At 51.5% G+C, this 15275-nt stretch overlaps 1 protein-coding gene across 8 annotated transcripts in view; it reads right to left on the bottom strand.

The window, feature by feature from the left end:
• CEMIP (cell migration inducing hyaluronidase 1) overlaps positions 1–15275 on the bottom strand; it is a 162791-nt gene that overhangs the window by 66422 nt on the left and 81094 nt on the right. For 6 of the 8 annotated variants that reach the window (XM_049704969.1, XM_049704982.1, XM_049704986.1 and 3 more), the window contains 5 exons: positions 9553–11060; positions 8069–8178; positions 3656–3802; positions 3022–3160; positions 2069–2305 (listed from right to left, as the gene is read on the bottom strand). In XM_049704969.1, the coding sequence (XP_049560926.1) occupies positions 2069–2305; positions 3022–3160; positions 3656–3802; positions 8069–8162 (617 nt within the window). In that variant the 5' untranslated portion in view covers positions 8163–8178; positions 9553–11060. The remainder of the gene's footprint in view (positions 1–2068; positions 2306–3021; positions 3161–3655; positions 3803–8068; positions 8179–9552; positions 11061–15275) is intronic. The other 2 variants (XM_049704976.1, XM_049704987.1) reach the window with 2 other exon arrangements.

Here is a 15275-nt window from a genome sequence, read left to right as displayed (position 1 = left end):
CACTGCAGCGCTATTCACAATAGCCAGGACGTGGAAGCAACCTAAGTGTCCATCGACAGAGGAACGGATAAAGAAGATGTGGTACCTACATACAACAGAATATTACTCAGCCACGGAAAGGAGCAAAATAGTGCCATTTGCAGAGACGTGGATGGACCTAGAGACTGTCATACAGGGTGAAGTAAGTCAGAAAGAGAAAAACAAATACCGTATAATATCACTTACGTGTGGAATCTAGAAAAATGGTAGAGATGAACTTATTTGCAAAACAGAAATAGAGTCACAGATGTAGAGGACAAACTTATGGTTACCAAGGTGGGGAAGGGGGGTGGTGGGATGAACTGCGAGATTGGGACATATATACACTACTATGTATAAAATACGTAACTAATGAGAACCTACCGTATAGTACAGGGAACTCTACTCAGTGCTCTGTAGTGACCTAAATGGGAAGGAAATCTAAAAAAGTGTGGATATATGTGTACCTGTGGCTGATTCGCTTTGCTGCACAGCAGAAACTAACACAACATTGTAAAGCAACTATACTCCAATAAAAGTTAATAATAATAAAAAAATCAATATAATATAATATAATATAATTCAAACAAAAAAGCAGCAGCACCGAGGAGTCAGAACACAACTGAGGAGACTGTTCTCTCTCCTGTGAAGGCAGAGGCTCTCTGATAGATTTTGTGTCCATCAGCTCAGCCTGGCTCCGTACACTGTGGTCTGAGGATTGCTCCGTCCCAGGCCAAGCAGGTGGCTGTCAGCCCCCGTGGGGACAATATAGTGGTTTAGGGCCTGAGCAGATCTGGGTTTGAATCGCAGCTCCAACACTCCCCAGCCTTGTGACTGAGCAAATTTAGCTTCACCCAACCCCAGCGTTCTCATCTGTATAACAACAGAACCCACCTGACAGGGGGTTTCTGAAGATTCCGTTATATACGGCAGATAAAGTGGTTAACACAGGGTTTTGCACAAAGTCCAGTGACCGTATTATTGTTACTAATACCCACCAGAGGGCAAGGTTGGCTGTCCTGCGTGCTTCTGCCCACCCTGTCCCGTATCACAGCTGATTCCCTGCTGCCTTCCTGTGGACGCTCACAGCTCATGCCCTGTTTCTGAGGAGTTCCACGTGCCCGTCCTCCGGCAGCACCAGGAAAGCTGTCTCTGCTTGCCTATTCCAGCTGTGCCCTTCCTAATGGATCTTTCTCTCTGAGTGGCCTGGGACAGCCTCTGCAAGGCCAGGGCAAGAGCCCCCGGGAGAGCCCCCTCTGCAGAATCTGCCAGGATACCTGAGCCAGGGCAAGGGACAGGGAGCGGGAGACTTGCCCTATCTGCCTCTGAAATATCTCTCAAGTTCATCCACTTCTGTTGCCACCGCCTCTACCTGAGTCCTCGCCGGCGACCTCCTAACCACCTCTGCTGGCTTCACTTTTGCCCTCCACAAACAATCCGCTCTCTACACAGCAGCCAGGTCCTTTAAATCAGATCGTACCCTTCTTAAAGCCCTTCGGTGGCTTTGCGTCCCACTAAGAATAAAACCCACCTCCTCACTGGGCCTCCAAGGCCTCCACACCCACCCCTGCCTAAAACTCTGACATTACGGCATCTCATTTCCATCCCTCTGCCCTCCCGTATCTCTGCTGGCCCTTCCTCCCTGTGAGAACATCACGCCCTTTCTCACCTCTGGCCCTTTGCACTTGCCGCTCTGTCTTGAAAACTCTTTCCCTGACTCAGCCTTACCCAGCGGTCCTCAGCTCAAATGCTGCTTGTTCACACTGGCCTTTCCAGACCGCGTGATGCCAAGTGGTCTCCTCTAGCTACCCTCTACCCTCTCACTATGTCTCTTCCCCCTAATTACCGATGATCACAGCCTAAAACTACGCTGTGCTTACATGTGTGTATGTGTGTGCAAACATGCCTGTTCCTGTTCAATTCAGCTTGGATTTCTGTCTGTTTCACCCACTGCTGTGCTCCCAGCATCCTGAGTGGCGTCTGGCTAGGACACATGCTCAGGAAGTGTATGTCGAATGAATGAATGTGTTCACGTGAGGGCAAACCTTACCGGTCAGAATGGATGACTGTCCCTGATTTGGGGTCAATGACGTGAACAATGACTCCACGGTGACCCCAGCTCCTTTCGAAAAAATAACCTCCCTCTTGCATGCCACCGGGGTGAAGAGTCTTGTTCAGAAATGTCCAAGAGAGCTTCTTCTGTCCATGCAACTCAAGGGTACCTCCTCTGTCGACGCCGATGTACTTGAGGCCAAAGTAAGGGTCTGGTTGAACGTCTTCATCAGCCCTACAAGAGAGAACAGCTCTCCATGGTCGGCCGACACCTCTCTTTACTGGATGCTAAGCCCAGAGGGGACGGCACTGCTCTTGACTCCCACTGTGGCCACCCTGGACCCAGTTACACCTGGTGATTGCTCAAGGTCAGTAGACATAGCCTTGGCAACCAAGGTTGTCCCCCACCAGACCAAAATGTGCCCAACAGGCCAAGCAGAAATACTTATCAATAGTCAACATGTTGGTACTTCTTTCCAGTTCTAAGTATGTTATATTTTGGTCCATATCAGATGTGGGATCACCTGGACTGCATACCCTTGTGTACTCTTGGTTACTGATTCTGAGAACTCTCAATTGCTTGAAGAGGGAGCACACCAGAGGCAAATACTGCATGGAATTTTTCTTTATCTTGTCCATCATTGGCTATTAATAAACATTCACAGAGACTCCCTCAGCCATGACGTGATTAGAAGGCAGCAGGAAGGCTGGCAGGGGTTTCTGTAACTTAAGTCCGGACCTGAGCCACAATAAATAAAATGCCTCACGCACTCCTCCAACTCACCCGAATCGCCACTGTCTGTCTCGTTCATGATTACCATCTGGCAGGACCTAATGATAATTCCTTTCTTGCACTAAAGCCTTGCTGTCTTACCTCCCACTCTTCCATGAAAAACCTCCTTCCCGTCAGATCCAAGAGTATCATGTGACCCATGGAAGCCGTCTACCCACCTTCCATACAAAATGATGCTGAAATTGCCCTGGAAAGGGCAGAGGGCACTCCCAGCATGCAGCTCTCCTCCGTTGTCAATCAGGATGTGCCGGGTACGCAAAACAATTGCCTCATCTTGGTCTTTAATGACTAGCTTCCCTGAAGAGGCAGGAATGGAGTGAGGTTTAGGAGACAAGTCTTAGTGGTGAGATTACAGCAGAGGCAAGGGCAGACCTCCTAAGCCCCTCATGTCATCCCTCAGGCAGGCCAAGAGGCGTGTCTTTCCAATACTTCTATGCTTGCTGTGCTTACGGTGGTTGCTTTTCTCTCTGCCTTGTGACGTGTAAATAACGCCTGCTTGGTTTACTGCTATCGCTGCCTGTGCTGCATTCAACGAGCAAGCATCTGAAGGTCAGATACGCAGGAATGCTCAGAGCACCAATAAGAAGTTTCCTCTATAAATGCTTCTTTCACTAAGATTGGACCTCTGACAAGCCACTCCTCAGTGCTCCGACAACCAGATGCTCTGACATGAACCCAAAGCACGTGACGTTTGTTCTGTCCATCTACAGTTATGGCAACCTGCATCCCATCTGCTAGGCTCTGAGGCAGCGGACCAGAGAGAGATGGGGCAGGGGAGGGAGACTGGCTTACCTCCCTCTGAGATGCGGATGGAATGGACCGTGGCAGAAGCGATAAGCAGCAGTGTTCTGCCCTGGCCTATGTGCACGTAGTAGTCTGGGTCATGGCCAGGGTTCCAGGGCTGCAGCTCAGGCCACTGATCAGGGCACTCAGCTGCCGCTGCAAAGGACAGAGAGGTGTCACTGCTACCACCCACCAACGTCCCCGAGCAAGGACTGCCACAGACCACAAGCAGGGTGGGGTGGGGAGTCTATCATGCATTTTCATGGCCCTTGCCTTCTCCCTACTAGAGCTCAAAGCAGGGCCCTAGAAAGCAAAGAGAACCCCTGATATAGGAGCCAGGAGGCCTGAGATTTAGTCGAATGTCCTTCATTAGTTCATCCTTTATCTGTGAACAAGTCACTTCCTTTTTCTGGACTCAGTTTTTCCCTTTATAGAATGAAGGGTAGACCAGATGACTCCTCAAGACATTCCAAGATCTAAAGTTAGGCAATGATTTACCCAGATTATTTGTATTCCAAGGCATCCTTTCCCCTGGAAAGCATTGTTTAAAAAGTTGGCAAAGCCTTTTCCCCTTCTGCCTGAGAATTTGACTTTTAGTTAATTTTCTCTGTTTCCCTGGAAGCCTGAGAAAGATGGTATTCTATAAAGCATGTTACCAAACAACATCTTATAACAAAAGTGACCCCTGATTAGTAAATGGCATCTAAACTGGGAGGAGCTATGCAAAATTTATAATGATCCTGGTGGAGATGTCTTGCTTGGAGGTTTCCCTGAGTGCAGGGACTCTCGTAATTGGGCAAATCCCACACAGCAACTCTGAAAGTTACATCTATGGAGTTGCTATAAGAGATACTAGCTCTGACGGGGCAATACCCACACCTGTCCAATCACAGTCTTGTTCCCTCTCACCTAAGGAGCTGTCATCTGGGGAACAAAAGAAGATAGCTTCTGGAGGCTTGTAGAATGCTTCCAAGACCACTCTCATGGAAGAGAAACGCCTGACACTGCTCTGATGGTGGGCGGTGTTTCTGTCCCAGGCCCTCTGAAGTTATCCTGATGCCAGGCATGGCCTGTGGTAGCCTCATGAGTCTGAATGTTTAGTTGAACTCAAAGCCCCCATGGTGGGTGTTGCAGACTTCTCCCCGACGCAAGTAGAAGCAGTGGGAGGAGTCTCTCCTCCTATGGCTAAGAAGGCTCTGTACCCCAGTGGGGTACCATGTATGGTGAACAGAGGAGGACTGTCTCAGAAACTGGGAAAATCTCCCTGGACAGCAGGGAAAAACCCAGAGGGAAAGGAACAGGAAGAGGCAACAGGCAAAACAAAATGAGAATGGCTTGCCTCAGAGATGGAGCCCCAATGCCCTCCTTTTTTTCTCTCACTAGAAAGTTGTGAGCAAGCATGAAATAGTAGTTGTTTTTTTTTTGCAGTCCGCGGGCCTCTCACTGTTGTGGCCTCTCCCGTTGCGGAGCACAGGCTCCGGACGCGCAGGCTCAGCGGCCACGGCTCACGGGCCCAGCCGCTCTGCGGCACGTGGGATCCTCCCGGACCGGGGCACGAACCCGTGTCCCCTGCATCGGCAGGCAGACTCTCAACCACTGCGCCACCAGGGAAGCCCAAATAGTAGATTTTAAATAACTGGAGCGGGATGGAGAAGGAAGGTGAGGTGTAGTAAACCCATGGCGGGGGCAAGGTTTCAGATGGTGAAGACCCTGGGGAAGGTACTGGAAGGAATGGATGCAAATTCCACCCTTGGGCACCGAGCAAGGGCCACTAAGGGAAGCCATGTCTCTTGAGCCAGGTGGGTGCAGTGGACAATATCCACGACATTGGGTGGGACCCCAGAAGGAATTCTGGCTTCAGTACAATTACTAGCATGTCAGTTCTCAATGTGACTCGACTTCGATGCGGCTGTCTCTAGGGTAAGATCCCACGTTTATATATTTCAAGAGAACTGGAAGGGCGCTGCTCCTTTATCTACTCAGCATTGCCAGATGTGGACTCCGGAAGCCCCCATCGCATCATCGGCCCGGCCCATCTGAAAGCAGCGGCTGGCCCTTCTCTTCTCTGCAAGGCGCAGGGCAGGCACTTGGTGCGTGTTTCCTGAGTCTCCCTCCCCACCGTCCCCTCCCATGCTCCCTAACACCCTCCTTTATGCCCCGTCTGCCTCACTGTCAGCCCGAACTCAGGGTTTGGATCGTTTTCATTAGGAAGAGAATTTCACTTTGTTTTGGAGTTTTGCTAAAGCAGCTCTTCCAAGATTCTGTAAACCCCATGGGACTCAAATAGTGGCAAAACAATGAAAAAATGTGGCATTTACTCATCCGTGGAGTTTTCATTTTAATGTAAGAGCAGGGTTGCCAGCAAGCTGCCAGGACGGGCCGAGGTAGTGGTGGGGGCTGGGGGCCTCTGCCTGGGCCCTCAGTAGCCAAGGATGATCACGAGGGCTCTGGAGCCTCCGTCCAGCTGAGGGGCTCCTGAGGGCCAATGCCCACCCCTGGGTTTGCCTTCAGATGGGTCAAGTGCTTGGCTGGCTTTCAGCAGAGGTCAGTCAGAGGCCCTGGGCTGCCCTCCACCTAGTCCTGGACCTGGAGTGTCTGTTTCCAAGGTGGTGACTCCTCAGCCGTGCGGGGAATGCATGTGGCGACTGGCGAGCCCAGAGATCCAGGCGTGGAGCCGTAAGCGTGCCGAGAAGGAATCGTTCCAACTCCACGGGGTCTCACCAGCCACATCTCCTAGGAGAATCCCAACTGCCCCTTTATTCTCCAACTGCACGTGTTTGCATCAGTCTTTGCATCCAGGTTTGGAAGCGGTCAGCCTGACACTCGTAGGCTCTCCTGTCATCGGGAGCACAATTCCCAGAGCTCCAGCAGCTCTGACCCCACAACATAAGCACAGCAGTTACAAGACTGGCCGTGGATGAACGCCCCTTCGCTGGAGATGGAGATTTTGCTCTTGGTAAAAGTGGGTTTCAGTGGCTCTTCATCTGTAGGAATCAGTGAGTAGCTGGCAACGGTCAAGGCCTTTGCTGAGATATCACCACAGCAGCCACCCTTCCCAGGAGGGGCTGCAGGAAGTGGGATTCAGAGTGGACGCAAGCCCTACTCGGAGCATGAATGGCAGGGGGTTGGCTTCTGCATCCCTCTGACGTCAGAGAAAAGCAAGAGGGAATCAAAGGCACAGCCTCCTTTCCGAATGGTTTATAGTCAAACAGAAGAGAGAGACCCAGGATGTAAGAGGAAATACCCAGAGACCTCCCCAAGGCCGCAAGGTGATTCACCTTAAAAGAGAACCCTAAACCCAGTTCCTGGCACAGGGTCAGTGCCCCCTTGGTGGTTATTAACTGAATAAATGATGGAAGGACTAAATGAGTGAATTCAGGCAATATTGACAATTGTTGCACTGAGAGTGAAAATAGTGCTTGCCTGCTATGTCCCCTAAGGACCAGAAAGATTCTACAAGGAATCACATTGAAGGGATTTCACTAGTTATGATTAGAGATTACTTCCTTGCACCAGTGGGTTGAGAAAGACAAGATAGAATACAATGTAAGGTCCTTTATTCTTATTGTAGAAAAGCACTCAGCTCAAGTGATAATAATAGCATTTTTTTAAAAGCAATCCACGGTGATGGTATTATTACTCAACCTCTATTGAAAAGTTTTAAATGGTCCCCATCTCTCAACTTCCACCCCAAGCTTGGTTTATTTGATGTTTCCTCTTTTTGGAGCCCGCGCAAACTTGCCTAGTGCTTCTGGATTTTAATTCAAAATCACTCAAGGGAAAGGCTGACGATATCGAGACCAGAAAGAGAGATCTAAACCTCACCTAGAGCATCACGGCTAACAAGGTGCTTCAATGCGCCCAGATCTTATGACGGCAAAGCAGGAAGGGAACACTGAGACCACGTGGCTCGGAGGCGGCAGGCCGGCTGGCAGATATGCGTTTTTTTGCTCTGCTCCACCACCACCCCGAGTGTTTGGTAAAATCTCAATTGGTTGCCATCCTTTAACAAGTAGAAAGCTTTTACCTGAAAGTCTAGATTTCTGACTTCTCTTAAAAATTCAATAGGTCTTGCAACAGGGGCCCCGGCTCCCCCATGTGGCAGCAACTGGCCGGGACTGAGAAGTGGGTGTCCCTGAAGAGGGGCGTGAACTCCCCAGGTGACCACATCTCTACCTGGCCAGCTTCACTGCTTTGTGTCATGTGCCTGGTTCCTGTAGACACTGAGTTTGTAACCCCTGAGCCTAGTCTAACCCCCTCATTTTGTGGATGACGAAACTGAAGACCAGGATAAGACGTGCCCAGGATCAGAGAGTTAGCAGGGGCAGGCCAGAGCCCAGCCACCCCGACCCCACCCTGCGGCTCCTTCTCCTGGCCTTCCTCGTGGAGATGCAGAGGTCCAACTGCTCTGCAGGGGCTCACCTGTGGATGCGGCGCCGGGAAAGCGGGCCAGGGCGAAACAGCCGATTGTCAGCAGCACCTTAAAGGAGACATCCGGACCGTGAGCCGCTCTCATTCTGGCAGAGCGCTCCCTGAAATAAAAAAGCACACTGAGTCAGACCTGCAGCCTCCCCAGGCTGGAGTCGGTTTGTGGGGCAGACACACACACAGAGACAGGGCCACACGCACACGCAGAGGTCGCGCCAGTATGGGCATACTCCAGCCGGCCAATGCAAAGTCCTCAGCTGCCATGACTCAGGGCTGGGCAGATCAGGGCATGAAAGCCCTGTCACTGTCCCGCCTGTGTCCTGCAGCTCAGAGACCCGGTGATGGATGGAATTTCATCCTTGGCGCTCGAGCTCACTACCCTCCAGAATGAAGGGCTTTTTTTTCCCCTTAAGTTAAAAACAGAGAAAAACAAAAAATATTCCCACTGAACATGAGCTGGAAAATAGATGCCACCAACTTGCTGTGTGATCTCAGCTGATCTGATTAACCTCTCTGGGATTCAGTTTCCTAATCTGAAAAACGAGGATGTGGACTATAGCTGATTTCTAATATCAGTCTGTGCTTCTAAAACAAGTCTTGATGATACTATTGAGATCCTAAATATGATGCCTGTGTGTTATAAACCCTTCTAATATTACCCATCCAAGAGGAAGGCAGGGCAGAGATAGCTAATTGTCTCCTAATATCCATTTTTCCCTGGAAGAGAACCCCTGGGTTTTTATCTGGGCACACAGCCACCTAGAATAAAGGCTACCTTCTCCAGTCTCTCTTACGTTAGTTGTGATCTCGGAATTAAGTTCTGGCCAATGGAGTAAAAGTACAGTGTGTGAATTCCAGGATATGTCCTTAGGGAAAGCAGGAAGGCTTTCTTCCCTCTTTCCTGCTGGCTGGAATATGGATATGATGCCTGGATCTTCAGCAGCTATCTTTGGCCTTGTAATGGGAGCCATGTGCAGAAGATGACAATGCAGAGAGTAAGAACCTAGGCTCGGACCCTGTGGAGAACTGAAACAGCCCTAGACTGTGAATTTATTTTTATGTGTGACAGAATTAAATGAATTTTATTACATTCCTCTTTTACGAAAGCCACTTTTCTCCCCCTTGTACTCAGATAGAAGGTGAATACGGGAACCTGTCTAGATAAACCTCAAGACAGGAACTTTAAAAAATGTTCCCCTTTCATAATATAATGCCCATTCCCCTTTCATAATATAAGGCCCTTGGAGAAACGTCTCTGTCTTCAAGTCCTGTGTGCCGCACAAGAGTGCTTAAGGAGGGGCTTGGGGAGTGACCAGCTCCAGCTTCCATGCCCACATCCCCAGGTCCTCCCCAGAGCATGACTGTAGTCATGCCTGGAAACAAACAGATATTCTCCCACGCGGAGAAAGAAATCTCTCTCATCCCACACAGGCTCCTCCCTTTGAACGAGCTCAGGGACAAATCTGATCATCTCTGACCTTTCAGCTCCTGGTGAAGCACTTTGTGTGAGCTCGGCAAGAGGGTCTGAAACAGAGCACCCTGGCCCTGCGCCTGGTCCTTCCCGCACAGGTGCGCCGGGGAGGCCGGGGGAGGGAGGAAACCATACTCGCAGCGTCAATGCCCGCAGTGTCCTCCTGGCGGGCACCCTGCCTGGCCCTGGCCTGATATGCCGAGAACAACAGGACCCATTCTAGTCGCCTCTGCAGGGCCGCTGATGTCAGGCATCACAGCATCTGGGAATGGCGCCTTTCCCATGGCCCCCAGAAGAGGAGTGTCTGCTTTCATGCTCTTTGCAATAAAAAGAAGGGGACACCGGGACAGGAGTGTTTTGTGGCCCTCGGGGAAAGTCAGAGCCCAGGTCTCGAGTCTCCATCTGTTTAGAAAAACCAAAGGTAGTTTGCTCTTTGCTGCTGGGAAGCCCCAAATCAACCTGGGGCTCCATGAAGGGAACCCAAACTTTGGGCCGTGAGCTGGCAGAGGAACGTGGCCGGCACCCAGGGTGGAGGTACCCGGGTGCGTGGGGCAATCTGGGTGCGGGCGTCCCTCCCGCCTTAACTGCTGGGTGACCCTCATCCAGACATTCCCTTCTCTGGGCCTCGACTTCCCGTGTGCAGAGTGGAAGGCTGGAGTACAGGGAATTTGTGGCCCTGACATCTTCTGACCATTTCAGAGACAAAAAAGGAATCACTTTCGGGATGGATGTAAAAACGATTCCCACTGGCAGGATAATGCTCAAAACCTCTTTTCCCCAACATTCAAGAGAGAGACCTGAGTGCCACTGGATACAGAGAGGTCCCCCTGCTCCAAAGAGGTCGCGACCCTACATTGCTGGGGGTGGTCCTCCGTGAGTGGCTTCCAGGGCCTGAGTACAGAAACCTCGAGAAATCTTCTGTTGCTGTGAATCCCAAAGCTTCTCAACTTTCACTTGGGAATTCTTCACCAAGAGAGGACAGCTTTCTCAGCTGGCCACTAAAAGCTCTCTGGCAACACGAGTCAGGGTTCGGCTTCTCCAGCTGGCAACATACAGTCTTGAAAGGGTTCCCAGCTGCTGAAGGCCTGCGAAGCGTGCATGGTTGGCTAACGATGCTAGAAGGCTCCGCAGGAAGCTGCTGGCTGGAGGCTGGCTGGAGGCTGGCTGAAGGCTGCCCTTGCTGGGTCCCAATGGTCCTGAGCTGGCCTCTTCCTTACAGGGTGCGGTGAACCCCTCTGGCAGCCATTTGGAAGAGGAAGGGCCGGCACTGCGGGATACTCCACGAGGCTTCGGAAGAACAAGCTAGTTTTCCAGGAGCTCAGCACCTTCCCGTCCAGCTGCAGCTCCACGCCGTGTCTGCCAGGCCTCCCAGGGGCGTGGAGGGGCAGGAGGAAAAGCAGGGACAAGAGGCGTCGCCTGCTACCCTCTGTCTCCGGGTCTCCTCGCTGCTGCCATCACACACCAGGGGCTGGGGCTTTGCTCTTCCTTCAGCTGCCCTGGGGTAGGACCTGTCACCTGCAGAGAGAAAGGAGCGCTGGTGTTATTCAAGCCTCCAGAGAGGCCCCTACATCTCTGGGGCAGCAGCGTTAGCAAGTACATGCCCCCTGGCATCCCCGACCCCAGGGGGATGTGGGTTCTCCATGCCTGCAGAAGCCAGAACTTTTTTCAGGGATTATCATTAACTACCAAATGTAAAGAGATAGCTAGTGGGAAGAAGCCCCAGAGCACAGGGAGATAAGCCTGGGGTCCACCTAGAGGGGTGGGATAGGGAGGGTGGGAGGGAGACGCAAGAGGGAGGGGATACGGGGATATATGTATACGTATAGCTGATTCACTTTATTATACAGCAGAAACTAACACACCATTGTAAAGCAATTATACTCCAATAAAGATGTGAAAAAAAAGAAAGAAAGAAAGGGAGTAGGGGGTAGTGGGGAGGGTCAGTGTAAGGTCTGAGGCCGGGGGTGAGATGGACTGCAGGGTGATCCGGAAGCCAGTTTGGGGTAGGAGACAGCACAGTAACAGCCGTCACTCTCCCTGTCACACCCGCACTAAGGCAATTCTCATTTCATGCAAACCTAGACGAGGCCCGGCTCAGACCAGCAGGACACTGTGGTGACCAGGAGCACAGGCTCCAGAGTCTTCTATCCCAGCCATTCAGTTCACATCGGGGAAAACCGTGTGACCACTTGGGCCTCGCCTTTTTAATCCATAAAACTGAAATAATTGGGACTTCCCTGGTGGCGCAGTGGTTGAGAATCCGCCTGCTAATGCAGGGGACACGGGTTCGAGCCCTGGTCCGGGAAGATCCCACATGCTGCGGAGCAGCTAAGCCCGTGTGCCGAAACTACTGAGCCTGCGCTCTTGAGCCCGCGTGCCACAACTACTGAGCCCACGTGCCACAACTACTGGAGGCTGCGTGCCACAACAACTGAAGCCTACGCACCGCAACAAAGAGTAGCCCCCGCTCGCCGCAACTAGGGAAAGCCCACGCGCAGCAGCGAGCACCCGACACAGCCAAAAATAAATAAATTTAAAAAAAAACTGAAATAATGCATCTTAAATTCCAAGGTCACTGTGAGGATCAAACGAGATGCTCTATAGAAAGATCGTAAAGCTCTGGGCCTGACCGGTGGTCGGTGCTCAAGCTGTGGGAGCTGCTGTTCTGAAGGATACACAGCACGATGGGTGAAAGAGCCTGGGAGATGGAGCTGAGAACCTGGTCAGAGTTCCAACTCCGGCCCTCACCAGCTGTGTGACCTTAGACAAGTCACTCAAACTCTCTGGGCCTTAGCCTTCTCATTTTTTAAATGGGAACAATAATACTACCCATAACCGGGAGTGACTGTTAGGCGGCTCAGCTGAGATCGGCTGGCTCTAAAAACACCAGCTCATCTATCTTGGTCTCCAGATTATGTCCTGTGAGTGGTACAGAAAAGAATCAGATATGAATCCTGCCCCCCACCCCCAAGCCCGGAATATCCTACTGTCAAGAGGAGAGAGAGGCAGGAACACTAGGCACTATATTCCAAAATGACCAGCTGCTCACTTCCTGGGCAAAGGGAGATAAAAGAGATGGTACCACTGTCCAGACAGAACAGTCTGGACATTCCCTCTTTGCCTCACTGAGTGGAGGTCAGGGGAAAGATTTGATTTCAGCCTAATGGATCTGGACACTTCCCTTATGATGACACACGTGTATATGGGCCACTCTGTCTCCTGCTGAGACAGAGGGGGCTTTGGAACAACCACACCCTCTTGAAATCTCTGAGACATAGTTTGATTGACTTTTATGCCACTTAATGCTTGAACCTGTTACGGGCTGAACTGTGTTCCCTCAAGAGTCATATGCTGAAGTCTTAACCCCCAGTCCCTCAGCCTGGGACTGTATCTGGAGAAGGGGCCTTGACAGAGGAAATGAAGGTAAAATGAAGTTATGTGGGTGAGTCCTAATGCAGTATGACTGGTGTCCTTATAAGAAGAGGAGAGCAGGACACAGACACACGGAGGAAAGACCACGTGAGGATGCTGGAGGAAGATGCCACCTGCAAGGCAAGGAGAGAGGCCTCAGAGAAGCCAAACCCGCTGAAACTTTGATCTTGGACTTCTGGCCTCCAGAACACGGAGAAAATACATTTCTGTCGTTTAAGCCACCCAGCCTGCGGTACTCTGTTACGGTAGCCCCAGGAAGCTAACACGGCATCCTTGAGTAAATTCGTTAATCTGTCTGAAGCTCGCGGCTTTCTCACCAGCAATGCCAATAATGATAATCATAGCAAACGCTAACACAGCCTTTTCTAGGTGTCAGGCGCTGCTTTATGCTTTTCGTCTACTGGCTAATTTAGTCTTTCGTAGCTCGGTGTCGTTATTAATCCCTAGTTTACGGATGGGGAAACTGAGGCACAAAGTGTCACCTTTCTTTTGGTAGCCAGGGTACACAGCTAGCAGGTGGCAAAGTTCAAAGCCTGCTCTCTCCTTCGGAAACTGTGCTTCCAATTCCTAAAGATTAAATGATTTGCAATGTCATCGCAAACTAAGAGAATGTAGGAGCTGGTAGGATAGTGAGAGGAGAACCCAGCTAGCACTTCTCCAACTTTATTGCACGCAGACATCCCCTGGAGAGCAGGCTAGAATGCAGATTCTGATTCAGTAGGTGTGTGGTGGGGCCTGGGATTCTGCTGAGGGGCACAGAGCCAGCAGGGGGCCCATCCAGGATTTGAACCCAGGAGGTCTGGCTCCAGAGTCCACGCTTCATAAAAAAGGAATAACACTACCCCCACCTACCTCCCGGCCGGGCACAGTGGGAGGAGGCAATGTTTGATTTGAGCCGTGTGGACAGATTAATGATCCTGACAGCAAACCGGGGTGAAGTTTGGGGAAGCTGGCGAGAATCTCCCTCCAGCTCTCTTGCAGTCAGGAAAGCATTGGTGTTCCCTTTCACTATGACCTAGGTTTCTTGTTCACAGGCCCTAAAATCCATGCCGTGGTTCCTGGAGGGCCCAACGGGGCTGGTGCAGGCTGGGTTCACCTGCACAGGCTCGACTCAGATCCTTCTCTGGATAGGAAACCACAGGTCCACCTCAGTGGCTACCAGAAACCACGGAAACAGGAAGGCAGAGCCCCAGGAGCTCGTTCCCTCTCGACAGAAAGCTCCCCTGATGAATTGCAGAACCCCCTCCATAACATTCCCTAGCAGGGCCCCCCCCGCCTCCTCTCCTGAACCAAGCAGTGGGCAGCCAACTCTCTGGTCTGCCGGCCACACATCCCAGCCCAGGCCCAGCTCCCCCCGGAAGAGAAAGGTCACCTGGTCCTGACGCAGCATCCCCAGGGAGAAGGAGGAGGCAGGAGACAGGGCAGCCCAAGCATCCTTCTGGATCACAGAGAAACACAGGAAGCGTCCCAAGTCTGGAGAACGCTGGCAGCCCTGAGCCCTTTCTCAGTGTGAGGCTGCTATGCTGGGGACCCCAGGGACAGGGACCCCACCCCCCTCCTCAGAGACAAGCATTTAGAAGACCCTTGTTTTCTGCAAATCAGAGCATCTCCCAGGGTACCCCGTGATAGGTGCTCCGCTGGCATGAGCGACTCCTTTCTTTTGGAAACATACCTGCCCCGACCTCTCTCATTGCTGCAAAGATCAAAAACCTTCCCCAAAGACCAGGGACATTCCAAAACCTGGTCTCTTCTCCAGAAACTGGGCTTCTAATTCCTCAAGACTAAGCCACTTGCCAGTTAGCGTCAGGCTCACAGAATGCAGGAGTTGATGGGAATCGGAGACCCTTTCCAGCCAGCCCTTGGCTGTGCACCTGAACCATGTGGGGGAACTTGTTAAAATGCAGATTCCCATCCCACAGGTCTGGGGTGGGGTCTGATTCTGCATTTCCAACCAGCTCTCAGGTGAGGCTGCTGCTGCTGGGCGGTGGGCCATGCTTTGAGTAGCAAGGATCTCATGCAATCCCACCCTCCCCATTTTACAGATGGGCAAACTGAGGCCCACAGTGCAGAAGATTGTTGCTCATGATCAGGAGCAGTAAATGGATAGGAAAATTGCCATCTGACTCCAAAATATGGGACATGTGTCGCCTTCCCTGCCACCCTGCTTGCCTGGGAGGACAGGGAAAGGGGGGGAAGACTGGGCCCATCTGTTCCTGCCCCGATTTCAACTGAGGGTTTAAGTCACAGTTTGGATAGCCTCAGGAACACTTTATACTTCCATAGAGTCTTAAATTATCT

This window comes from Orcinus orca, chromosome 2 (assembly GCF_937001465.1).
Source record: "Orcinus orca chromosome 2, mOrcOrc1.1, whole genome shotgun sequence".
NCBI classification, from domain to species: Eukaryota; Metazoa; Chordata; class Mammalia; order Artiodactyla; family Delphinidae; genus Orcinus; species Orcinus orca.
Note: the sequence above shows the minus strand (reverse complement) of the source record. Positions and strands in the feature narration are given on the sequence as shown.